At 37.2% G+C, this 26,744-nt stretch overlaps 1 protein-coding gene across 3 annotated transcripts in view; it reads right to left on the reverse strand.

The window, feature by feature from the left end:
- PLCB1 (phospholipase C beta 1) overlaps positions 1–26,744 on the reverse strand; it is a 738,719-nt gene that overhangs the window by 215,458 nt on the left and 496,517 nt on the right. For all 3 annotated transcript variants that reach the window (XM_031656114.1, XM_031656115.1, XM_031656116.1), the window contains exons 5-9: positions 23,123–23,202; positions 21,334–21,387; positions 19,851–19,926; positions 12,003–12,103; positions 10,593–10,759 (exon numbers count right to left, since the gene is read on the reverse strand). In XM_031656114.1, coding sequence (XP_031511974.1) covers positions 10,593–10,759; positions 12,003–12,103; positions 19,851–19,926; positions 21,334–21,387; positions 23,123–23,202 — 478 coding nt within the window. The remainder of the gene's footprint in view (positions 1–10,592; positions 10,760–12,002; positions 12,104–19,850; positions 19,927–21,333; positions 21,388–23,122; positions 23,203–26,744) is intronic.

Consider the following 26,744-nt stretch of genomic DNA (forward strand, 5'->3'; position numbering starts at 1 on the left):
TGTACTGACTACAGAGGAGGTTCTACTACATTGAGAACCCTGATAGATGAAGAATGGTGCCCTTTCATTGTCTGACTCAAGGGTTGACACAGGTAGCAAGACTAAGAAAACTGTGTGTTGAGTAAATAAACCAACAAGTAAGTCAAGAATAGCATGAAGGGTTCCAGTCAGGTCACAAATGTTACATCTTTAGACTTACCTCTCAATAAGTCATTCTCAAACAGTATAACAAGTCAAATTACTGGACCATCCAAAGAGTCGGTTTCCTCATTGTAAAATGGGAATAATAATATGGACTTGAAGACTTGTCTGAGATTTTGTACAAGAAATAGAAAAGCTGAAAAATGTGCCATGGCAATTTGCAGGTAAAGAGCTTAGAGCAATTCCAGAAACTCCCCATAATGTCAATAAGCAAAACTTCAAGCTTCCCTTGCACATAGTTATTCAATAGATATTTGCTAGATGAATGAATGGATATTAGCTAGATGAATAAATGGAATTGAATCACATTATATCTTGTTTTATAATTATTTGTAATATTAGAATTTTCTCCTTGGCTCCTTGAGAGCAAATACTTTATCTGGACTTTGTTCCTCTTTCTAGCAGTTCATAAGTTAGATGGGTAACACATGATTGTTAAAGTGTCTACACAACTGCATTAGGTATATGTTAGAATAAAGAAATGCATTCAATAAGCATCAGGTATTTTGAAGGATCTCTTTTTTGACATGCTGGAGATTCTTGTTATAGCTGCAGAGTGAGGTGGGAACATCCTTTTTAGTATCGTGAACAGTGTTTTGCTGGTAATAATATCATAGCAGACTGTATTGGTGCTCCAGGAGATACAGCTGAGCTGGACTTGTATCTGCATCTCTGCCTGATGACTGACTTCATGTGGTGCAGGCTGGAAGGGCCTAAGAATTAACACTTTCTAAGAGCATCCTCCAACAATGGCTGTGGTTGGGAATGACTGTCTTGACAACACGTTTTTTGTAAGCTGCTGTCTCTTCCTCATTCACACTCCCTACTGCCCTACTAGTACTTCCTGGTATCACCTTTCAAACTCTGTGGACTTGAATCTCCTTTTAAAGTTGGCTTCTGGGAAAACCCCCAACAAAGACACACAGCCACGTTGTTCAGAAGCATTTTTTTGGGCTTATTTTCTACATATAAGGTAGAACGCTTAGGTAAGAAGTTTGATTTTGTTCATCATTCTCAATTAACTCTTCTGTTAAAATAATGCTATCCCTAGCTTAGAGATCATCTTTGCTGTCACAGCTGGCATCCTAGAGACTGCAGTGATTCAGAGTTAGGACAGATCTTCCAGAATCTACATAAGAGATTAGTGAAATCCTTGCTCCCTTTCCACTTCCTGGCAGGATTCCCTACCACGGTACATTTTTCAGCTTTTCTATTAAGGGTTAGGGTGGAAGGTCCCTCCCTCACTTAATCTGGTTTCCCTGTGGTTTGTTTTTTTTTTCTGCATTCGACCTGTTTCCCTCCCACTTATCTGTTGTATCACATTGATTATTGACAAGACCCTGGATAATGCCGATGTTAGGAGCCAAATGCCTGTGGCTCTGCGGCCTCTCTCCCTCTCAACACAGTACAACCTGTCAGCCTATTTTGACTGAGCCAGAGTCCCCTGCCCCCCACCCCTACATTGCAACCTACTCCTAGACCCTGCTGACAAGGGGAAAGGTATACTAGCCAACAATTATCAATGCCGTGTTCTGCTGGGAGGTCACATCTAGGAGGAAAGAAGCCATTCTCTGCTGTGTCCCAGTAGCTCTCACATGAAATGGCAAGGCACCTCTGAAAGGTGTGATGAAGGAAAGAAGTTTTAACAAGACTCAGCAGACAATGAGGTTGATGAGGCTACCAAGCTCACTTCTCTATTGGACTGGCATTTGATTTTACCTTTTACTATTTATATTTTTCCTGTCTGGTTATTTTCTGAACAAAGAACATTTCAGCTGTGGGTAGATGGAGCTGTGACTTTCTGGCCAGAGCTGTGGGCCTGAGTAGACACTGAGGTCACTGAAAGAAAGAAAACAAACAGGATTCCTGGGCCAGGCCTTTGCCTTTCCTCAGGCCCCGGCCCTGCCTTCTGGGAATAAAGGAAATGTAATAAGGGAAAGGAAAGCAAATGGAGTTGCCAGGTCAACCAATGAACAATAGATCCACAATGACTATCTTGAAACTTTTTTTCATTCTTAGGCAATGTGAAATATTTCAGAGAAGTCTATGAACATACCAAACATGAAGTTAAGAAGAACTTGGAATGCACTTGGGGACGACAATGCCATTTTTCTGTAACCCTCCGCAGAGGCTGGAGAGTCAATAGATGGAATTTAAATGAGATCTCAATCAATAAAATCCTAGAGTAGCTTTTCAGCAGCTTTTTCAGTGCAGTAACTTAATTAAGGCATGAAAAACATTGGCTACATCATATAGTTTTCCTCTGTTTTTGTCTTTTGGGAAGAAAATTGATCTCATTTGTGTTGACTTTGTTGATTCACTTCGGTTCTATTTCCTCAACTACTTTGTAGGTAATCTATATAAAATGACTTAAATGGATGCTACCTTAATTGTAAGGCAGATCTTTAAACTAGTCAGTATTTCCTTCAGAGGAGTGGTTTTTAAACTGAACATCCTGAATATCCCAGGGTTTGGGCAGACGTCCCTGTAGAGAATGGGGTGGGTCAGAAGGGGAGACAGTGGTAGGGCAACAGCCACCATCACCTGTATTCCAGGCTCCCCTCTATTCCACCAAGACAGCACCTTTAAAGCTTTTCCCTACATATTGGCCTTTCTCATGAGACTTTGTTAGAAGAAACAAACAAAGGGTGCTATGTCTAGGACCAGTTTGGAAACCACTGCTATAGATATCGATCAATAACTTCTAAGTGGACTGTGTTGCAACTTTTTTCTAAGCAAGTCCTGATGGAGTGCCTAGGGGGATGTCTGGAGTAGCGGGAAGAATTCTGCAATGGGACAAAGAAAATAGGGTCTTGGTCCCAACATTGCCATTTCTGCAAACTGCCTCTTCTAATAACCTGACAGTTTGACTAAGCTAAATGGCTAAGTCCTTTGTAGACTGGAAATCTATGATTTGAGGCCACTGGCCAGGGCTTCATGATTGGAAACAATGAAGACAATAACGTGACAGATTGGCAGGAATGATGAGGCATAGCCTCTTTCCATTTTTTTTTTCTCTGAATGCTCAGCAACTCTGACCTTACCCATCTTTCACTTTTAATTCCCTTAAGGCCATTTATAGAAAAGTGCTTGTCTTAGTTTAGGTTCTTCCAAAAGCAGGATCTGAGACAAGGATTTGAGCGCAAGTAGCTTTTTTGGGAGTTGACCCTATGAAACAACAGTTGAGAAGAAAAGTGAGACAAGAAGGAAAGGCAGCTAAGAAGGAGAAGGTTATGAAGCAGGTTACAGCTGTGGTCAATTAGGGCTCAGTCTCATCAAGGAACTCTGGGAGAAAGCAGAGAACACACATCAGAACTTTGCAACCCAAGGGGCATAGAAGATGAGGTATTTATTCTTCAACTACTCCTGAGGCATACAATCCCTGGGAATTGTAGCCTGGCTGTGAATGGACTGACAGAAGGCCCTAGAGAGTTACCAAGTGTGTAGGTGGCTGGGTTGGAACCATGAGTGCCAAGGGACATGGGACTAGCACAGGTGTCTGCTACATTGCTGGTCTCATCCCATTTTACAGATGAAGAACCTGAAGCACACAAGTAAAGTCTCTTGCCTGAGGTTTACTGGCTTCATCATGACACTATGCCAGCCTATTTCTTTAATCTGGGCATGTTTGATCTTTCAAGGATGGAGAATAGAGATTATAATCATCACTATTATTAGTTTTTATAACTTCTACCTAGTAAAGTGAAATGGTGCTGGAAAAATATGATTAAAAAAATCTACATTGAAGTGATAATGAAGTAAACAGCAAGAGTCGAGTGTACATCCCTACTCTTATGACTATAATTATAATTCCATTTTAATAAAAAGGTATAGAAAAGAATGAGTCAGAAAGGACCATTTGTGCACAGATATGACATGCCATATTTTTTTCAAGTTTCATTAATAAATGATTATTCTTATCCTTAATTATAGTACATTAAATAAGCCTGTTAGATGAGAAACAGCAATATTGAGGAATACCTCAGCCCAAGGCTCTGAGTCTCACTTTTGACTCATAAATGTTTTAAAATAATTTGGCATAAATGCCAATGATCACTTTTCATTAGTTCAGGTCAACGACAATTTAGCCGACAACAATGAATATATGTAACCTTCTTACCAAAAGCATCTTATTTAATTCTTCTGGTAATTCTCTCAGGAAATAATTTCAAAGTTGAGAAAACTAGGGAGCAGGGCTAGTCAAAGAAGTTAAATGGCTTGGTAAGGCCAAATAAAGAGTCATAATGAATGACTGATTTCTGACCTAGTTTTAGTGTGATCTACTCTTTTTATCTGCCAAGCGACCACTATTCCTTCCCTTAGGAAGCATATCCTGGTTGAATTTTAGGGAACCATCTCTCTCCAACTGTCGGTCTATGTGGTTTGTGCTTTAGGTAGTTGACCCCTTATGGGCTCTTGGGGGAGTCATATGACTTAAGCCTGTCCGTTTATTTTTATCCCATCCTTCAGGACACTGTGATTCTAATTTAGAAGTGGCCTTGAGTGACTGAAGCCATGCCCTGGATTCTGGGACTTTCATTGGAACCATGAGTAAAAAGGATTTCTGTGTACTAGGACTGGTGAGCTATAGGCTTGGAGCTGTTGGTGGCTGTCTTGGCATTCAGGAAAATCTGCCCAAGAACTAGAGCCAGTATGAGAAAATGATGAGAGATGAACAAAGACAATTATTGATGACATGACTTGACCTCCTGGATATGGTCATGTCTGAAACCATTAACATCTTGACTTTTTGCTTATATGCACAAGTACATTTATTCAGTGCTTTAGTTTGAGTTAAATTCTGCCATTTTTTTCAACTGGAGGAGTCTCACCTAAAATTACAGGTTTCAAGTTTCCCAAGTCCAGTCTCTTCCTATCACTCTCAGCCTATTTCTTGGTGTTGACAATGAGAGAACATAGCTCAATTGTATAATACGTTAAATAAAACTATATTGAAAATGCAATAGGGCTTTTTTCCTACTGATACAATCATTATTCGCTTAGGTCTATTTAAAGGAAAAAAAGCTAAAACACTTGCTATATCTGAACTGCTACTACTTTGCTTAAAACCAAATTGCTTCGCCATTATAATTTTGAGTTCATTTCAACTATTAAACTATTAACTCAGTGAGTAGTGTCACTAAAAGGGATTATATAGCTTCGTTTTTATGATTTAATTACAACAAAGTGGGGATACTTCTGTATAGTATGCCTTATAAAAATTTAGGAGGAAGAACTGATGATAAAAGGAAGGTAGTTTGAAACATCTGCTATTATAATCTGCTACATTAATTCAATTATTTAACAAACACTCATAAACACCTGATCTTCACAGAATAAAAGCATGAAAAAAATTACTGTTTTCTTTTGGTTTGGCAGTTTAAGTAAAATTTGACCTTCGTTCATAGATATGTAAGTTGAAGTCTGCATTCTGTTACCAAAGTTACAGACTATAGACTATTTTATTTTTCATGCTAATTTTACTCACTGTGTTTCATCTGAAGAGTTTAAGTGATTATAAATATAACTGTTTTGGAGACACTGATCTTGAAAGTATGACATTCATGAACATGTTGTTTTCAAGAGGCAGTGGTCATTGCATATTCCTGTGCCAGGAATATCTAAGTCTACAGTGCAAACAACATGCAAAGGAGGAAGCTTTTGCTGACCAGGGGCCATGGTATTTTTCAATGTGTGATTTTTAAATGGTAAAAATAAACCAAACTCCCAGGAGAATAGTATCCTCTGTGACAAGACTCAAATTCTCTCTTTGTGGAACCCACACACACGACCCAGCCTTAGACTGCACAGAAAGCCTCTGATTATTTATAACCAACACACACATCTCCCAAAACAGAAATTTCAGCATGGAGATGTGGCTGACATGCTAATTACAGCAGGTCCTCAGAGGATTAAAGTCTATTGTCCCTTCTGGAGTTTTATTTCATACTTCCATGTGTCACCCTTTTAGTCAGCTAAACTATGGTTGGCTTTGGCATTTGGGCTTTTGGTGACACTAAAAATTTTTCATTTAATTTCAAGTCTACGTTTTATGTAAAAATTATATAAAATGCAAATAAAGGCTAAACAGCATATGTCAGGTTTGTATATTATTTATTTGTTTAATACCTACTTTAAGATATGTTTCTTGTTATCAGAGAGTGTGTGTGTCTCTGTGTATGTGTATATATGTTGTATATATATGTTATATATGTTTATATTCTATTATGTATATTATGTGTGTATCTCATGCTTAGCATTTTATAACAAATATAGGCTATATGGAAGTGCCTTTCTCAGGTAAATAAGACTTAATTTCCTGATCAGCACTGAGATCAACACCAATTTAACTAACACTTGGGCACATCTGAAAACAGTTAAAATGAAAGCAGCAGAAGAATAAATTATAATGTAATATTAAACTTCCCTACTTATTTTCTTATGTGTTTATTGATCCAAATGTATTAACTACTTGACTAAAAGTTTAAAGTTTTAAAGTCTGTAGCTCATCTGTGTTAAAATCAATTCAGCCCAAATGTTATCACTTCCATGAACTGTCCCCTACAGGAAGAAATCCCTTTATCTTCATGCTTACTGCACTTTTCTCTGTACTTTTACTACTCAGTGTGGGCCTTTGCTCAGCATCTTCTGCCTCACCCAGTAACTTGTTAGAAATGCAGAATCTTGAATCTGCATTTTAACAAGGGCTCAGGTGATTCAGGTGCACATTGGGTTTCAAGAAGTAATATTTAGATATTATATTAATTATGGATATTAGATTATTAATAGATTTACATATTATATTAATAATATAGAATTATACATATATAATATATATACGTTTAAGAGGAGTGCAAATCTCTAGGGACATAGGGTTTATCTCTGGGTCTGTCACTGTCTGTAGCCTCTTGCCTTTCACTGAAGAGTTATTAAATACTGAAGTTATGAATGACTTAATGTAGGTTGGCTTGTAAGTTTGAGTTTGTAAGACTAGAACATGGGAGACTGTGTGCTTCCTCTAGTACCATTTGGCCTGCTTTAAACAGTGATAGTAACAATTTAGGCCATTTACTGAATGACTATTGTGTGCTGAACTAAACATTAACAGACACAATCTCACTTTATCCTAAAACAAGGCAGCTATCATGAGTCCCTTTTTGTGTACATGACTTAGAGCTGAAATGACCCTACTAAGGTCTTTGTAATTTGACTTCTAACTCCTCAAGAGTTGAATTTCTTTCATATGGATTCTAGAGAAGAAGGAGCTACAGATACAGCCAACCAGAACTTCTGAACTGGTGCTGGAGTCCCCTGGGGTGACTGAGGATGCATGTTATATGGTAGCAGGTGGCTGGCCCATTAGCTACATTCCAGCTGTTGGACTCCAAAGCCTCTGTCCTTCCCACGTGCTAGATAAGGCTTTAGGTAGAGATGGCATTAGCCAAAATTTTTCTGTACAGAGAACACTAGGTAACATTCTTAAGTGATCAGTTGGGGCACAAATACTTTGGGTCACTGATTAGATCCCACCTGCAAGTCTACATTAAGGATTTCATCATGAGCAGGTGCATCTTCTAGGTGCTGGGGAAAATAAAAGAAAGTTTAAGGCCCAGAAATCATGTGATCTCCTAGAAAAAATAGACAACGACACCTGTGGAATAAAAACCAACACACTACACTTCAAACATTGAGAAGAGTTAACTCTTATTCATCGCGTTACACAGGCCCAGATTCTTCTTTCCAAATGCTTTGCAGGTTTTATTTAATTCAAATCTACAACAAGCGAATCAAGAATTCTTCTGTCCTTAATTTTGAAGATGAAATAATGAAGGCATAGAGAAGTTAAGCACCAAGGTTATATAACTAGTGAGGTGGATCTCAGCTTTGAAACTCAAAAGTGGAACCACTATTCTATGTTGCTTCTTTATACTGCTATTAAGGTTGACACAGAGGTTTTGTGATCAATGTCATATTAAGGTATGGAAAAACAGATAGAGTTGCTTTTAAAACATTTAAATTTTAAAATATTTTGTGTGCCTCTTTCGATTTGAAATTCATAAAATGGCACTAAATAATTTTGCAAATGCTAGGAGACATCATCTTAATTTCCATTAGAATCAAAATGGGTTTTTCTAGGGTTATAGGGTTTTATAGTAATCTATCACAATGTTTTCTCTTTGTACCCTCTATATTGTGCGAGTCATCAGAAGATGATGTATGGAGGCATCAGATACCAGCTGAAGCCTGGGCCATCAGCAATGTGGTGTGAAGGAAGGAGGAAAGGAAAAGGCTTACACTTTGGAGTGTTTCACTGGTTTCACAAAAGCTTTTTGTTTTCCTAGTGTCATGGGCTAACTGGTTTTTAGAAGTGTTGTTGGATTTGTTGTAACAATGTGTATGTTATTTTTGGAGAAGTTTGGATTTTAGAAGAGAACTGCTACCACTACTTGGGCAAAACCTCCAAGATGTGCCCTGCTTCATGATAAGGGGAAATCTCATCTCTTGTGTACTAGAGAAGAAAGGGCAATCTATTTAAGTAGGTTTGGAGGGGCAGGCCTGGCCATGCCAAGACATACTGTTGGGTTAGTTGTTTCCTTTAACTAATCTCACCTTCACAGCATCAGTAAGAATGATGACAACAACTAAGGCAAAGTGCTTCACCAAGAAAACAAATGAAAACTAAAAAATTGCATCTAAAAATTCCCAAGTAGTAGCATGTAGGATATAATTAATAGATTTTATATTTATACTTTTTCTTCTGTCTTTCTTTTCTTTTTTTTTTTTTTTTTTTTTTGAGACAGAGTCTCCCTCTGTCACCCAGGTTGGAGGGCAGTGGTGCAATCTCGGCTCACTGCAACCTCCGTCTCCTGGGTTCAAGCAATTCCCCTGCCTCTTTTGAGTAGCTGGGACTACAGACATGTGCCATCATCCCCGACTAATTTTTGTATTTTTAGTAGAGACGGGATTTCACCATGTTGGCCAGGCTGATCTCGAACTCCTGACCTCCAGTGATCCACTCGCCTCAGCCTCCCAAAGTGTTGGGATTACAGACGTGAGCCACAGCACCTGGGCCCATTTATACTTCATGCTTTCATTTTCCACTTAGAGGACCAGTTCCAGATTAAATATAATGGGTTAAAAGACTTTTAAATTTACTTTTATGACAATCATTCTTATTTATGACTATAAGCTTGCTAGAGCTATTTATGTTACTTTAGAAAATGCCTGCATATTAATATATAATTGATTTCTTTTCAATAATTGGTTAATTGTACTTTATTTTCCTCCCTATGGAATATCTAGGCAATCTACAATAACATCAGTGATAACACACTAATTTTCTTGGTGAAGATATTTCAATCCAGATGAGAGTTAGTCTTCCAGTGGAAGATCTTGTTCAGGGACAGTGCTGCCACATGTAGTTGAAAACTTGGAGTAATTACATCTTCATGATCTTATTTTGGCAATCCATTTTCCCAGAATCAAAAATATAAATTTCTTAAAAACTTCCAGGTGGCCGGGCGCGGTGGCTCAAGCCTGTAATCCCAGCACTTTGGGAGGCCGAGACAGGCGGATCATGAGGTCAGGAGATCCAGACCATCCTGGCTAACACGGTGAAACCCCGTCTCTACTAAAAAATACAAAAAACTAGCCGGGCGACGTGGCGGGCGCCTGTAGTCCCAGCTACTCGGGAGCTGAGGCAGGAGAATGGCGCAAACCCGGGAGGCGGAGCTTGCAGTGAGCTGAGATCCAGCCACTGCACTCCAGCCTGGGCGGCAGAGCGAGACTCCGTCTCAAAAACAAAAACAACAACAAAAAAAACCCAAAAAACTTCCAGGTAACTTAGAGCTGCCTTTGGGTTATCAATTTTTGGATTGTTTTGTATTTACAACACTAAGTTTTTCTACACAGAGAGCCGAATTTTAGACTATTTCCCCAAATAGAAAAATTTATCAGATAGTATATACTGGAAAAAGATAAGGGTCTCACAGACAAAATATTCTCTTCAGTTTTAGAACTTTAGAAAAATCTGTGGACCACTTCACAGAACTTTCTAGAAAAAGATCCAAAAGGGTAACCTAAAGATAGTGAATTTCCTGTATGAGAAATACGCATTAAGTCACTGGGTGAATTTGAAACAAAACAGGATTAGACATTTAAAAAATATGTTACATGCATTCATAAATATAACAACAAGGACAAAAAAATCACACACCGAAGTTTAAAGAAAAACCTACTGCACTGAACCTCCAAGTGATTTCAGACAGAAAGGGATGCCTTTGTAAACAGAGGAAACTAATCTAATAATCATTGGTGTTCCTAACTCCCAGGGTGTGACTACCCCCAATCAGAAACAAGAACTTCCCTTTGGTGTGAAAGGAAGTACTGACCTTTTTTGGCGAGGCTGCTGTTGGGTTCATACTTCTCAATCAATACTTGGACTTGCTCTTGTTTTAGAGGTGGATAAAGTATTTCATTAAGCCGAGGATCTCGCTGCTTAAGGTTGATAAAATCCATCATCTGGTCAACGGTAAGATATGGTTTGCTTTTGGCACCACTAAAAACAGTTAAAAACCAATAAATAAGAATTTTTTAAACTAAGTTTCATTCATATATTTGCATTTAACTCTAGGGAAATAAAATCCTGCTATGCTTGATAAGAAAATGCTATTTTGAAACTCTTATCTTGCCCTAAAAACATGATTTTTATACCTCTATGGGCTGCAAATATCTTGTGCAATTGCTACCACTAAAACCCAATGCTCTTGAAAAATACCAAATGGGTAAGAAAACTCACAGTAGAAAAACACTGCACGATGTGCAGAAGGGTGCACCACTCTAAACAGAACACAGAGGTTTTTTGATTATGACAGTAAAATTTTGGTTTAATCATCCAACTCCATATCCCTAATCATTTAAATATGTATTTATTATCATTACTTAAAGTAAACAACCTGTTTGAGCATTTTTAAAAGTTACAGTTAGGCTTCAACAAGAGACTATAACTCCTCAACATATCGTTCAAACTTCCCATTTCAATTGTATTGATCATCTAAAGACAAATTCAGTGGTACAAATGTTGCAGATGTTCAATAAATATATGATGGCAATGAACAGCACAAAGCAAGAATATGCAATGTCATTTTCAGCAGTACTGTTTGCCTGTCTTCCATTTGAAGAAATCCTTATTTTGTTTACCACATTTTGTATTGTTTTTCTGTCATGTAGATTTCAGTATTTCAGGAAAGGTAAACTGCTAATTTCCCCATATTTGCCTTAGTGCCTTGGTTTCTTTCTTTCTTTTTTTTTCCTTTTGTTCTTCTAATCTTTCAAAAAAAGTAACGCCTTAATATAAGTTTATAATTTCTAACATAAAAGCAAATAATTCTTCAGCTAAGGGGGTTATTAGTAATCCAAACTTCTCATGTTGCTAATGTGGCCCAGAGAGATAAACTAACTGGTTCCCAATCCAGAGTTCTTCCTGCGACATGAGTCTATCTCCACTAAGCCAAGATGACTCCCTGTTCTACCCATAATCCTTCAACCATACAAAGTTATCTGAGCATACAAAAACAACTACCTCCGACAATATATCACAGCAAACTTGTACTCATTGAAAGCAGTGGTTGCACCTCATGGGCAAGATTATATGATCCTATCCAAAACATCACACAGGAATATTGCTTTTAAACATAGTGTATGATATTCTTCCATCTCCAATTACCACTCAAAGTCCTGCTCTAGTCACCTGAGAATCAATGAAAGCTGAAAAAGATGTGGGTTAAAATGTGTACTCTTACAATTCTGAAAAGATGTTATCAATTTCAGGTCGAGGGCAAAGGTTGTTGAGGAAAACTCTGTACACTTCTGGAGTGAAATCTTCTTGAGGTATTGAATCATTCTGGGAAATAAAACAACAGAGTCAGCAAATGGTCTTTTTCTTTCCCCAGCTTCCTCCCTCCCTGTTTTTTCTCTGTCTCTTCCCTCCCTTCTTCCTCCCCTCCCTCACCTTCTCCCCCTCTCTTTCCTTTCTTTTTCCTTTTCTTCTAGGAGGTCAGGGTAAACATTCATAACACACCTATGGGGTTGACCGTAGCATTCATTTGGACACCGACTTTAGGGTGTCAAACCCTTTTTTCTGTGGCTTTTTCAGTTTAATTTAAGCTTAAGAAGTTTCTCCTGCTAAAGGGATGTTAACGCCATTTCCTACATACATTTTCTAAAGTAAGTTAGACCTACGAAAGATAGTCTGTTTGGCAGAATTATTTTTAGGTTTTTTTTTTTTTTTTTTTACTTGAATCTTTTTTTTTTTTTTGAAGTAATTACCGTAGAGACAGACAGAGTCAAAATGAAAACATAAATTCCAATTTTGTGTCATTTTTTTTCAAACAATGTTCCCTCTGGTTTAAATAATCTGATAAGTTGTAAAACAGTTTTTGTAAGTAGGACAGCACTAGTCATTATTTTTCCACTGATTGCTCCTGGTCCTGTTGTTTAGGAAGCAAGTCATTGATATAAAAGGCCACTTCTATGACTTATTTTTCTGTTTAGTTGGGCTGCCATGGAAACCGGAAGCATGTATTCAAGCCTTTGTTAACAGGAAGGACATTTTTCATGCAGTCTTCCTATTTCAGGTACGTGTTAATGTGATTATTTTTATTTTTCAAACCCTTAAACAAAAGAACACACCCTTCCTTTTACTGTTTTCATATGTTCTGAAATGTACAGTTATACAAATGTCTAAAAATTATTGTCTGAAGTTGTTCACCACTTGCAAACAGATAAGAGAACTTAGCTCATCACTCGGCCAATAGCAGAAGACCCATATTTGTGGAATGAATGAATGAAGTAACATTTCCTTTACTAAATCCATGTATAGAGATAGAAAAAAATCTATTTTGCAAAACAGAATTTTGAGACAACCAAACAATACATGAATCATTAGACATAGATGTGTTGTGTCATTATAACTTAGGTTACTTGAGCACAAACTTTGAAATAAACACAAGTGGTCAAATCCAAGAGCAGTGGGGACTTCTTGTGAATTGTTTTATTAGTATTTTGGCATTCATAGAAAGGGAACAAGTGTAACCTGCAAGCACGTTTCCAAAATTCCACTTGATTTATAGAAAGAGAGAAATCTCTTTAGCTGGAGACTGCACACTTTTCAGTTCCACCCTCTCTCTAAGTTGGACACCTGGAGCTCTGTAAATAGTTTTAATAGATGAAAATGACCCTATCTACCTTACTTATTGGCTGTTAGGCACAAGGAAGAGAAATACTTAAAATCAATTGCGAGAACGTGCTCAATAGCACTGCTGGCCGACTCAAGTGCCTCCAGCTTTACTGGATTCTATGAACCTCAAGTGTGTTCTCCTATTTTCCCTACTAAATAGAGTTCACCTCACTTCCCCTTCTACCAACTTCATCCATCATACACATAAATTAATTTGATCTAAGGAGAGCAATAATTGTCATCCTTCACTTACTGACCTCTCTTTTCCTTCCCGTCTCAGTTTATAACTTCTTTTTCTGGAAAGCCTTGCCTTCTCCTTGAACTGGGTTTTGTCTTCCAGTTGTGCACTCATCACACCTTGCATGTCTCACATTTCAACACTCAATGTATTGTGCTCCCAGCTATACAGTTCTCTCTATTCTTTGCCAATCTGCAGATGCACACGAGCTAGGACATGTGTCTTGTCTGTTAATGGCTCTATTTCCAGTGTGCCACATAGAGTAGGTACAAATAAATATTTACTAAATGAATGGATGTAATTTATTGAGAAATGTGGAGAAATTGACAGCGAACACTCATGTGCTGTTATTTCCTTTGAAATATCAGATTTAACTAACATCATTTACATAAGAGTCCTGACACATAATTTGATGGAACAATATGCTTTACTAAAATCTTACCATTGTTCATGCACCAGCTGTGAATTAGGAGGGGTCAAATTAATGAGATAATCTGAATAAACACAACATTATTTTCATTGCGAGTTGGATGTTAGCATATTGAAAGAAGAAAACATTTCAACATAGCTGATTTTCTTTGTCTCATTTTTCTTTTGCCCAACTTGACTGATGAGGATACCCCAAAGTCTTTGGGGTTAGTAGGTGAAAATGGAAAAAAAAGTGTCTAGTAAAGAGGAGTTAAAATAAGTAAGCATCATTGAAAGCTAAAATGAAAGGGTATAGTGGAGACGTTTAGGTAAAAGCTATGGATAATCCCTAATTCCTTGCAGTTTAAACAAGACTGAAATTCACAAAGCTAATTCACATACTTTCTCTTTCTGGATCTCACAACTTGGTGAAGTGAATGGCACGGATTCATTTTTCCTGTTTGTCTAGGAGGAAATCCAAGGTCTAATACTCTAAAGATCCTACCCAATGTTCAAATATTCCTCTGTGAACCCTTCCTGACCACATCAGCTAGATATGACACTACTTTTTCTTTGTGTTCACAGTCTCCCTTTATCTATCTTCATCATTGCATCCTTCCACAGCTTTTCCTTTATTTTTTTATATGTCTTATTTTCTACTGAACTATGAGCTTTTGAGTGACATGACAATCTCTTATTTAATTCCTTTGTGTTCCCAGCATGGTGCCCGGCATATAGTAGATACCTAACCAGTGTTTGCTGGATGAACCCAGGAGATGATATCAGACCTTGGGTCCTCCCTTTTAATCCAGGACTTGGTCCATCACATCAGGCACCCAATACAAAATGCACTGTCAGTGATTACTTCTTGTTGTTTGACCTTTTTGAAGGATGACTTAAGAAGGCTAGTATAATCTAAATTAGTAATCTGAACCAGGCCCATTTATTTTAGAAACTGCAAAGTATTGGCAAACTTGAAAAAATTGAATTGCTTCAATACCATGCTTGTATACAAGGACTCTCAAGGGAAAAATTTTAACAATCTTGGTGGTAGCACTGGTGGCATTTGCATTTCTAGATTTCATAGACCTGGTAATGTCATATCCAAATGCCAGATTAAAAATAAAAACAAGATCCCTCCAATATATGCGTATGAAAAATACTCAAAATGAGAATAATAATTAGCATTTACAATATATCAAACATAGTTCTATGAGCTTTACTTGAATATTTTCATGTAAGCCCATCAACTCTTTGCAGTTGGCATTATTACTGTACTACTTTTATAGATAGGAACGCTCAGGTGCTAGGAGGTTACAAAACTTGTCTAAGGTCCTGGGTGAGCAAATGGGTGTGATGAGGTGACAATGACTATATTTTGAATCTGAGTTGCTTAATTCTATACACTGTAAGCAAGTACACTAAATATTCCTATTAGTTTTGGGATGGTGGTTTGCATTTTCTTCGTTATACATTTCTAGATTTAAAAAATAATTATACGAGAAAAGAGTACTTAAATTTTGGAAAAAAATTCAGAAAAAATGTTATTTTAAAATATATTAATTCATTGAAGCAGACTCTAATGAATAAAGTCCACATATAGACTTGTTTGTCTTGACAAGTTGATGGACAATTTCCCAGTAAATTCAGAAATTCAACATATTGTTAATATTTTTATTCTGAAACCATAAATAAACCATTGAATTAGCCAATTAGCCATGGAATACACGAAATAATTACAAGTAAATCACTCATAATGAACTGAATACTTAATGTGGTTTTAAAGTAGAATTTTGATATTAGTGATATTAAGAATCACAAATACAAAAATGATTGTTTCTGATTTATATTCAGGATGTAAGGCACAGAAGAAAGGCAATATATTACAGTTACACACAGAAGTCATTTTACACATTTTATTCATAGTATTTAGTAAAATTTATACTATTCTTCAAATTTAAAATAATTAATTTCTCTTTGTATTACATGTGTGCCCATCAACTACAATAAACTTTGTTATTTGAAACAAATACATGGGTTTATTCCTGATCTTCTTCGTTAAAATGCAACTCCATATGCCAGTGCTATGGCAAGACTACTATACAATTCCAAATGTCACTGAGCTCTTTTCAAGTTAATAAGCCTTAAATCAAGGGAATTTGGTGCAAATAAACTATTTTCAGTTCTCAGAAAGTTTGTGGGTAAAGTGGTAATTTTTTGAATACGGAACAGTTTTCAAGGGTCTCACTGGAAAATCTGTTTGGGTTGTTAATAGAAGGACGGCAATTGCTTTGTCTCTCTCTTTGGATTCAGTACTACCTTTTAACAATTAGGGTAACTTCAGGCTAGCAACTGTAATTTCGAAAGAGTAGTACCTTCTAAAGGAACGTGTTATTCTAGTGGATCATGTCGGCCAGGATACAAGTTCAAGTGCCTTATTTATCCCTAACAATGTGCACAAAGATCCTGTTTAAAAAAAAAAGTCTCAACAGGATATCCACTGTGTTTCTGGTAATATATCTATTTACAGAGCACAATTAAATCTAGTTTAAGTGACTTGGCTACAAAATACGCTCCCATTTATGCAGAACCATCTATGATTTATATAACCCTTTTCTTCCGTGGCTTGTTAAAAATGCCCCTTGTCAATATGACCAACATTTTTTGCTAATTAATGGATATTTTCTAGAGTCATTGTTATGTAGAAATGAAATTTTTATAGAGATTTAAAACGGAGTTTTGATTTGTCATAGTCAGTTCACAGAAACATTTATTTCCTAGCTCTGAAACTGTCTTTGGTTTTTAGATTTTTAAAAAGCATTCTAATTTTATAAGTCATCCAAGTAAATTATATTTTACTATGAATTATAATTTTTCAAAGTTTTAGCATAGAGGTTGTTTTTTAAAGTTATCTCCAACTTTAGATAATTGTCATTACATTTAATTTGTTAGAGATAATTTTTTCCAATTTAAACATAACTGCTGTTATTTGAATCTCATTTTCCTTTTAAATTTGTCTGCAATTGACATTGGTCTGGTAGTTTGAACATATAATAAACATAGCAGATTACGCAATGTATATTTATTGACTGAATGGTCAAAATCCAGTTGTTTAGAAAATTACAATTTACAGGGAATTGGTTGATGCATTTAATTTTCTATTCCTTCTTTCCCTTAGTTAGATTCATAAGTTAAATATTTTGATTATTATATTTTACGAGATGTTATCCAGAAAAGGTAAAATCAGAAGTGATTGCAAAGGAAAAAGAATTCTTTGCATGTCTTTGCAAATCCATCTCTCAGGTTTTCTCTTTATGCTTGAACACAGCAGTCTTTTTCAGTTGCTCAAACCCAGTAGGGCAATTATTTCCAGCCTCAGGGATTTGCATGCATTGTTTTCTTTTTCTGGAATGAGCTTCCCTTCTTGCAATAGTAGCTCTCCAGTCTTTCTTTTTATAGCACTTCCCCCAGTTTACAAATGCATTTGTTGGCATGCTTATTGGCTAGTTTCCCCAGAAGACTCTATTGTCCTTGAAACCTTGAGTTTCATTTTCTTCACCACCATATTCTCAATGCCTATGGGCACATAGTAAGTGCCTAAGAAATATTTGTTGAAGTCGGGGACAGGACCTTAACTGTTATATTGTTCCTATGTTCCTACTCCAAAGCATCTAACAAAAAAGCAATAGCAAGCAGATTCAAACATTTTATTCTGCTTTATAAAATGAAGGTGAAAATGTTTTGGGGGAGCCTTTCCACAGCTCTGCTCACTTTTTGCAGCCTTATTAGCTTTTTCCACCTATAGAAGAAAGGTGATAGTGGAGAGGTGCTCTTATTTCATTCTTGTGACGTACCAAAGTTGTTAATGAACTTTGCTGTTTGGAAAAGTCTTCACAACAATAATTGGCTGATAAATTTAACCATAGCACTCAATACTTTTATAATTCAATCATAAGTCTAAGAATGGCTTTGCAACCTTATTCAGTGCAACTTGAATATTGCTGGCACATTTTGAGGGGCTCAAAGGTTCTTCCTATGTGTTATCCTTAGGTAAATGCTGCCTTGTTGCTTAGATACTAAGATAAAAATAATTTGTAATAGAAAGGAGAGCTCCGCATGAGAAAAAAGTTTTATGCAATGGACTTCCAGAAACAATAGTAATAAATCATTTTAGAGCCAGTAACGTAGAAATTAATCAAAATGAAAGCAAATTATTTCATTTGAGGTGGTTAATGTACATGATGTACCTTGTATGTGTCAGGCATAAAAACAAAAAGCATGTTACATGCTTGTCCTCTCACTTACTTTACCACCGTATGAGCAAAGTAGGTGTTATCCAAACTAGTTAGATCCTGCACCCCTCTCAGCAAAAACTTTCTGAGCACAACTCTGTAAAGTAGGTAGATAAATTTATTTATAAGCACACAGCACCATACTAATTGTGTACATAGTTTATAAATCTTAAAACTAAACATTCTAAAATGCTAAGGTGAGATGAAATCAATATTTCAGATATCTTCCTAAACATAATGGCTTCACACTGACCCAGGGCTGGAAAGCCCCAAAGTAGGGCTTAGCCTGCAAGGGTTCTTGGCTTCACTCAGGAAATAATTCAAGGACAAGCGAGTGGTAGGGTAGAAGAAAATAACCTCACTGAGGCAGCAGTGTTACAGCTCCATGCCTGTTCCCGCAGAGCAGGGCTACTCCATAGGCAGTGTGCTGAGAGTAGCAGCTCAGCCAGTTTTGCAGTTATATTTGTACTGATTTTTAATCACATGTAGATTAAGGGGTGGTTAATACAGAAATTTCTATGATGGGGTGGTAATTTTTGGGTCATGAGGTCATTACCGTGGAAAGGGGTAGTAATTCCTTGGTGTTGCTCTGGCAATGGTAAACTGACATGGGCATATTTTATGGAAAGCTGCTTCTGCTCCCCCGTTTCAGCTGGTCCTTAATTTGGTCCGGTGTCCATACCCCACCACCAGAGTTGAGTCTCGCCTCTTAACTCAACACTATCATTAGCTAATATCTTAAAAAAACATCAAGAAGCGTTTATTGTGAATAAGTTTGAAACCACATTTCAAATTGTCATCTTGATAATGCTAGCCTTTTTTGGCTATTTTAGAAATATTACCTTATTAGGTAACTTTTTTATCTACAAAAAGCAATGGTCATTCTAGATTGAAATATTGATTGGAGTTATAGGAGTAAAAAGAGGCCTCGTCAGAGTCTTGACTGTTTCTAGCCTGCTCTATAAACTTTTCTCAGCCTTTGTTCATTACCCAGTTCCAAAGCTGCTTCTACATTTTCAGATATTTGTTATGAGCAGAAACCCCACCTCTTGGTACCAATTTTCAGTCTTACTCTGTTTTCTGATGCATATAGCAGAATACTTGAAACTGTATAATATATAGGAATCAAAATGTATTTCCTACAGTTTCAAAGGCTGGGAAGTCCAAGGTCGAGAGGGCACATCTGGCAAAAGTCTTCTTGCTAGTGGGGACTCTCTACTTTGGCAGAGGTGGCACAGGGAATCAGATGGTGAGGGGGAAGAACATGCTAGCTCAGGTCTGTTTTTCTCTTCTTATAAAGCCACCAGTTCCTCGCCCATGATAATCCATTAATTCATTAACCCATCAATCATGGAGGCTCTTATTTTCCTCTTAAAGGCCCTATTTCTCAAAACTGTCATATTGGAGATTAAGTTTCAACATGAGTTTTGGAGGGGCTGAACATTCAGACTATAGCATAACACAACATGCTCACCCTTGAAGATGGAAGACTACAAGCCTCTAAAGCAGTTTCAACTCGCTTCCGGTCTGCTGAAAACAAGCGATATATGCTGTGAAGTGAACACAACAAAGGAGAGAGGTTTAAGTGGCACATAGATCACAGCACTAATAGATGATCCAACTCAAAATATTCCATTCAGTCAAATCTATTTGTTATTCATATTTAAAGAATGAAAAGATACATTCCTCCATGCATTTGCATCAACCTGTGTGCTTTTTAAAATTAAGGTATCCAGTAAAAAATAAATATTTTAGGACTATGGTGCTGACCCAGTTAAAAAATATTGTATTAAATAATCTCCAATATTAAGTGCTAAAATAAACATCCTTATTAATTCTGTCCCCTTGCTACTACTACCCATTGCCCCAAGGTGTACCTTGCATTATTAATAAATTTAATTTTTAATTTCTGTTTATTTTTAAATTAATTTCTTTTCTTTTATTTCTTTTTTTTTTTTTTTTTTTTTTTAGAGACAGGGTCTCACATTGTTGCCCAGGCTGGAGTGCAGTGACATGATCCCAGCTTACTGCAGTCTTCACTTCCCATGCTCAAGTGATCCTCCCACCTCAACCTCCCTAGTAGTTAGAACTAAAGGCATGTGCCACCACACCTGGCTAATTTTTTAAAATTTTTGCAAAGATGGAGTCTCGCTATGTTGCCTAGGCTGCTCTCAAAATCCTGGCCTTAAGCAATTCTTCTGCCTTGGCCTTCCAAAGTGCTGGGATCACAGGCATGAGCCACTGTGCTTGGCTTAATTTGTGTATTCGCAGAAGCTTTCTAGTAGCTTGTAAGTCAAAAGTTAAAGACTTTTGGCTGAATATGACCTAGAGATGGACTTGTTTTGGTTACTAATTTGATTTAAAAATAAAACTTAAGTACTGCACAATTTAATACACTAATTTAGGTTTAGGGGTTCCATAAAGACATTAGACAATCTAATATCAGGTGCTCACCAGTCCCACAGGATATATGGTAGAGATGAGCTGTTGTCTCCTTTAGACAAGGTTTGCTCTTTAGTTTTTCCTCCTCCTCCTGACCTGTTTCGTCATTTATATTCCCTGCCTGGCTCCAGTTAGCATCTGAGGTTGCAACCACTGCTTGAGGGCTACAGCCATCTTGGTAGAAAGAGGCACTGAGGTCAGCCAATTTCCACTCCCAGAATAGATCTGAATCTCAGATGGCCTTTTGGTTTTAGCAGCAAGGGTCCCTCCACTTCCTCCACCCACTTCCTGCTTTGGTATTTCTTGAAAATAATGCCAGAGGAAAGGGAAGCCCCGGGGAGATGTCTATGAGGAAAGCAGCTGCACTGACATGAGACATGTGTGAGGGAGGACGGGGCTACCACGCATTTCCACACTCCCACTTAGGCTGCTGGAGAAACAAAACAGAGCCATGGCACGGATTCAGATCTTTGAGGAAAATAAAATGAATAATGAGAAATGCTCACAAAGCTTACTTTTTGAGAGGAATACGCCCTTCTGGAGTGACTTGCAGCTTAAGTTTAGTATAGCTGTTGGAGAAGCAGAAAAACAAGGGTTTGATTTTTTTAAAAAAGCTTTTTTTCTTGAAGAATAACGTACACTCAAAACACCCCATGCCTTTGTACATTTTGCGACATTTCCACAAACTGCCCAAGTCTCCACAGTTGGCACCCAGATTAAGAAATAGAATGTTGTCACTTTAGCGGCATTCCAGAAGCCCTTCCCAAACCCCCTGCCAAAGGGAACTGTTATCCTGACTACAAATAGCATAGATTACTTTTGCCTGTTTTTGCACCTTACATAAAGGAATCATACTCTTTTGTTTGGCTTCTTTCACTCAATAGTATGTTTCTGAGATCTAACCATATTTTGCTTATTGTTTGCTTATATATTCATTCTCAGAATGAGAACTCTAGGTCACTGTTGATGGATGCATACATTAGGAATTCTACTTCAGGAAGCTGTACACATTAAGGCCCAGCAATCCTAAAGTTAGATGTGCGCCACAAAAATATTCACAATATGTTCACCAAAAGACATGTGCATAGTAGCTATCCATAGGGAGACATCTTTCTGGAATAGACATTCGTAGTAGAGATTGATTAGCCAACTAGCAATAACGTGCTATGTTTCAGATAAAACATGTTATGTACCTCTGTGTCCCCTTTCACTAACATTGCATGGAAGAACAAATGTTCTAGAAACATTGCCTGGAAAACATATTCTAGAAGAAGGATGATAAAATCAAAGACAAGGTAAAAAGAAACAGGAAGAAAGGAAGGGAAGAGGGGGAGGCATGAAGGAAGAGTCCTTAAGGTAACAAACTCAGTCGAGGAGGCAATCCCATAAAAAAGCCCTTAAATGAAGACCTGAGATATTGACTAAAAGCAAAAGGAATTCATAGAAGAGTTAAAAAAAAAAAAAAAAAAAAAGAATGTGGCTGAGGTATTATGTCTGGAATGATGGGTATGTCTTACATAAGAAGAGGGAAGACAACTCTGTTAAACAAAATAGAGGACCACCTATTAATGTTTCCACTTGTGGTTTTGATTTAAAGACTTCCTAACCTCCTGACCAGCCACAGCTTCCAAAACGAACACAACCAGCTTTCCTTGCTGCTCATCTTGCCTAAGTCATTATTTTCCTTGGTCAAAGAAGCTTTAGAAAGGCTGTGGCAATTCCAGAGTGATCTGGCAATTTGTTTTGCTTTTCTTTCCTTATTTTCCTTCTTCTCTTTCCTTTAGATCCTTTCTCTTTTCTTACTAACACTTGCTGGGATCATCTACATGGGATGGAATCAGGACATCAGCCTATTGATTTAAGTAGTCAGGAAAGGTATTGTAGCATCTTTCAGAGATCTATAACTCTAGAGAAATGAGGAACATCTGCTGTTCCTCAGATTAATAATTGAGAGGACACACGCAGATGTAGAAGCAGAGGATTATCTGATATTAATAATTTTTAGTTCTGAGCACAGCTGCCAGGATTTGGAAGTGTCTCTTTATTGTGTGTCAAAAGCACTGACATTCATGCAAGTTCAGCCCAGGTGTAACACGGATGTGCAGCTTGGAGGAAAGAGCAATCTTTCTTGGAAGTCTTCCAGTTCTGAACCAGGGAGGTATCAGTTCTCTAACAAATCCCAAGGGAAAATTTATGTTCATCAGTGTGAGAAGTCAGTGTGGCATAAACAGAAGACTCACAAAGGAGAAAGGAAACTGACTCAGAAGAAGCAACGCCCTTAGCAATAAAATTAGAGTGACTTACGCTTTTTCCAGAAATGCATCCCTGGACATGTTTTGGGCCAGCAGGTTTGTTGCCAAACTGAAAACCTCATTTGTCCATTCCTGAAAAATGTAAATCACACTTGCATTAGCTTAAATACTGCACAGTCATTAGACACATGCTTTTAGCTTGGCTTCCAGGAAGACACATTAGTTCAATGTGTATGCCAAAGGTTTTTTGTTTTCTTTTGTTTTATTATCCCTTTTTTGGGTAAAAATGACATAAGTAAATTCAAGTCCCTGAGGGACTACTCTTTTCCTAAGGAGATGTTCTTTGTACACAAAGATTTTTTCCGCTTTTTAAAATTTGTATAAATAGAAAATTGCTATGTTTCCCTTCAATAACTAAACACTTTTTACTATTTCCTTGAATTACAAACAGATAAAGAGTCATTAAAAAGTTTAAAATATGATCAAATATGTTTCCAACAGAACATGCAAACATAATCTTCCTGCTCTACTATTCATGCCAAAGCAGCTATACCTGATATCTTTAACTGTTAACTACAGTTCTAGAAATTCTCTATACCAGTCAATCACAATGCCACACAATATGCAGTATTCTCCCTTCTCCCAACACTGTCAATGTCTCACTACTCTCCTAATCTTAATCCCTACCTCATACCACAAAGCAATGATCTCACTAGGCTTCCAAGATAATGGAAAAGAGCAAGTCTACAAACAAATATAGAAGTTCCATTCTGGGTGATTATTTGGAACACGCAACACATTCTGGGCCCAAACCCCTAGAAAATTCTCCAAGAGAAGATGACACAAGAGCTAGGTCATCATCTGATATTGTTGTAGTTAACTCGGCTCCCTCTTCAATGAAATAATGTCTTTTAGTTTGATTGCTTTGACACCTGTTTTTTTGTTATTTCTACTTTTGTTTGATTTGTCTTTTGTTTTTTGCTTCCTGACTTAAGGAATATGATATGATAAGGAATGGAATGATGAAAGGAATATGATAATATGCTGTCACGTAATACAGTAACATTCGAGATGGAACTGGAGGAGCAGGGAACATAGAGTGATTGGGAAGAAAAGAGGGAAACCTGAGCAGAGAAAACTGGGAAAAGAACCAGAGGTGAGCTAACATGGCAGGAGTTAGAGCAAACAAAAAGTAGTCTAATAGGAATTAGAAAAGAGAGAGGGGGTAGCAACAACAAAGTAGAGTTGTGGTCAGAGGATAAAGAGCATTTAAGTGTTTGGAGATAAATTGGTAAAAAAAAAATGTGATACCGGGGCTAGGCTGCATATCAGACAGATTATCTGGCAGCCAGGTCAAGGATGGATTTGAGGCTGAGAATCCAAAGAAAAGTAACTCAGGTAGGAAGCTGTAACAGTCCAGTAGTCCAGGTGAGAAATACTGAGACTTTGAACTCTGTGTGTTGGCAGAGGACTTAAAAAGACAGTACAGAATAGCTGCAAGACAGAAGCAAAATTATTGCTCACCAAGCTTTATGCAGACACAGAAGAGCATTTCACAATAACTATCTGACAAATTAAAAATCAATTTTCCTCAAAATAGATAATTTTAAACTAAGAATAATAACTACTGGTTTCAAAAATGTGTTTCTGGTATAATATTTTGTAGGCTCATGGCCAAGCTTTAGACACTTCTAGCTCCCTGCCAACTTTCTGCATGAGTAAAAGTATCTATAATTGAGGGCAAGATATAGTTTTGTATGTTTACCAGGGGCTAGTTTCACACCAGAAATAGGTACAGCATTAGAAAGAGTTGGGGAGATTTAACTACATAGAGTAGTTTCATTGCCCTAAAAATTATCTGTGTTTCACTGTTTATCTTGTCCTCTATTGAATTAATATTTAAAAGTTCCTGGGATATATAATAATTTAAAACAAGATATTTTAATATTGGTGAGACATGTAAAGGTCCTAACTATGTTTTAGTGTTTTATGTTTATTTTTTATTTATTGGCAAACTCCTATTGCTGTCATTGATAATGGTGTCATTCTGATCACCTCTACTCATAAGGGGGTGGCGGTGTGTGACGTGCATAAGGAGGAACATTGTGTGACTCAGCCAGCGTTGCCTCACCTGGCTGAATACATTTCTCTCACTACTGGCATGCATTAGAATTCATCCTGCTGAGCATTTGTCTTAGTGACGCAGTGAAGAATCTTTTCATGGTGAAAGATGGTACATGAGCTGGAAAGCCTTTTGTTAAAATCAGAAAGGACTATCTGATAACTCACTGCACTTATCATACTATACTGAACATCTAGAATTTTGGAAAAAATTCTGGTACAGTTTTTCTGTGTTAGGTAGCAGTGAAGATCTTATATCATGGTCAAAGTGTTCTTGTTTTTATCTTATACTCAAAAAGAAATGATTGCCAATCATACATAATTATAAAAATACCCCAAATAAACTAAAAGCTAGGAAACATATTAGGACTCAATATTGTCATGATTAGGACAACTAGCATAATAATATTGCTCAAATCAAGGAAAGGTGCATAATTATTTTCAGATAATGTTATTCAAATATCTTTAGGCTACAGTTGACAAAAGCACTACTCTAACTTAAGAAATAGGAGAAAGTATTAAGGGCACTGTGTCGTTTCCTGTAATTGAAGGAAAAACTACAGTCAAAGAATGCATTTATAATACACGATCATCAGGAATTTGGAGATTGAATGCACACAGGCTTTCTTCATTGCCATTACGCTGCTCTCTTCCTGAGGGCATTTTCCTTTTCCCTACTGACAGGTTCTTCCCCTGGGCCACCAACTTCACCAAGAGTTGTCACATATGGTGTCTTTCACCACCAGAGAAGGTCTGGCTAATTCCTTCATTTTCAATAACAAGAATGCTGGGAAAGGTCTGTTTGGTCTACCTCTTGAACAATCAATCAGGTAAGAACCTAGCATTGTCCATGACAACAGAGTAATTGGATCTGGGAAAGAAGCAGTGACCAGAAGAGGGGAGAGTATAGCAAACATGGCATACGCCCATTGCGTAGGAGCCCTGTGGGAAAGCAGACAGAAGGAAAGGGTGTGTGTTGTTTCATAACTTACGTGGGATCTCATAGTTCTGCCTCGCATTCTTTTTATAAAATTGGTAATAGATTCATAATCACTGAGTTGACTGCATAAATGAATGTGTAAATGAAAGTGACTGACTTCCATGCTTTATAATTTATGTCTTTTAAAATTAGTTTTTATATCTCCTCTATTGTTATAAGTTTCAATAACCATTTTTGGCTAGAGGGCTTGTGATACTGGCTTTATGCATTTCTGTTGTAACGTGAACTATATTGGAATAGTTGGCAAACATTAGGAGTCCTAGATATAACATGGGACTAGCAAGTTCTCCGATTAATAAAGTACAGAAGCTTTTGTGTAAGGGTTTGGGCATCTATGTTGGCTAGGTAGACATACTTATGCTTTGGTTGATGTTTTGGGCTGTATTCTGAAGAACTGTTGCTCAAGCATCTTTTTTTCAGATAAGTGAAGCACTGTTGTGCTAAATGGTATCCTGATCGTCTAAGGAAGAGTCAAGGCTGTCAGTTCTAGCATGTCCTAGTCCTCTTGACATTCCTCTGCCAAATGGGAAAAGTTTAACGTGGTGAAATAAAA

The sequence above is a fragment of the Papio anubis genome, chromosome 16 (genome assembly GCF_008728515.1).
Source record: "Papio anubis isolate 15944 chromosome 16, Panubis1.0, whole genome shotgun sequence".
In the NCBI taxonomy this organism is placed as follows: domain Eukaryota; kingdom Metazoa; phylum Chordata; class Mammalia; order Primates; family Cercopithecidae; genus Papio; species Papio anubis.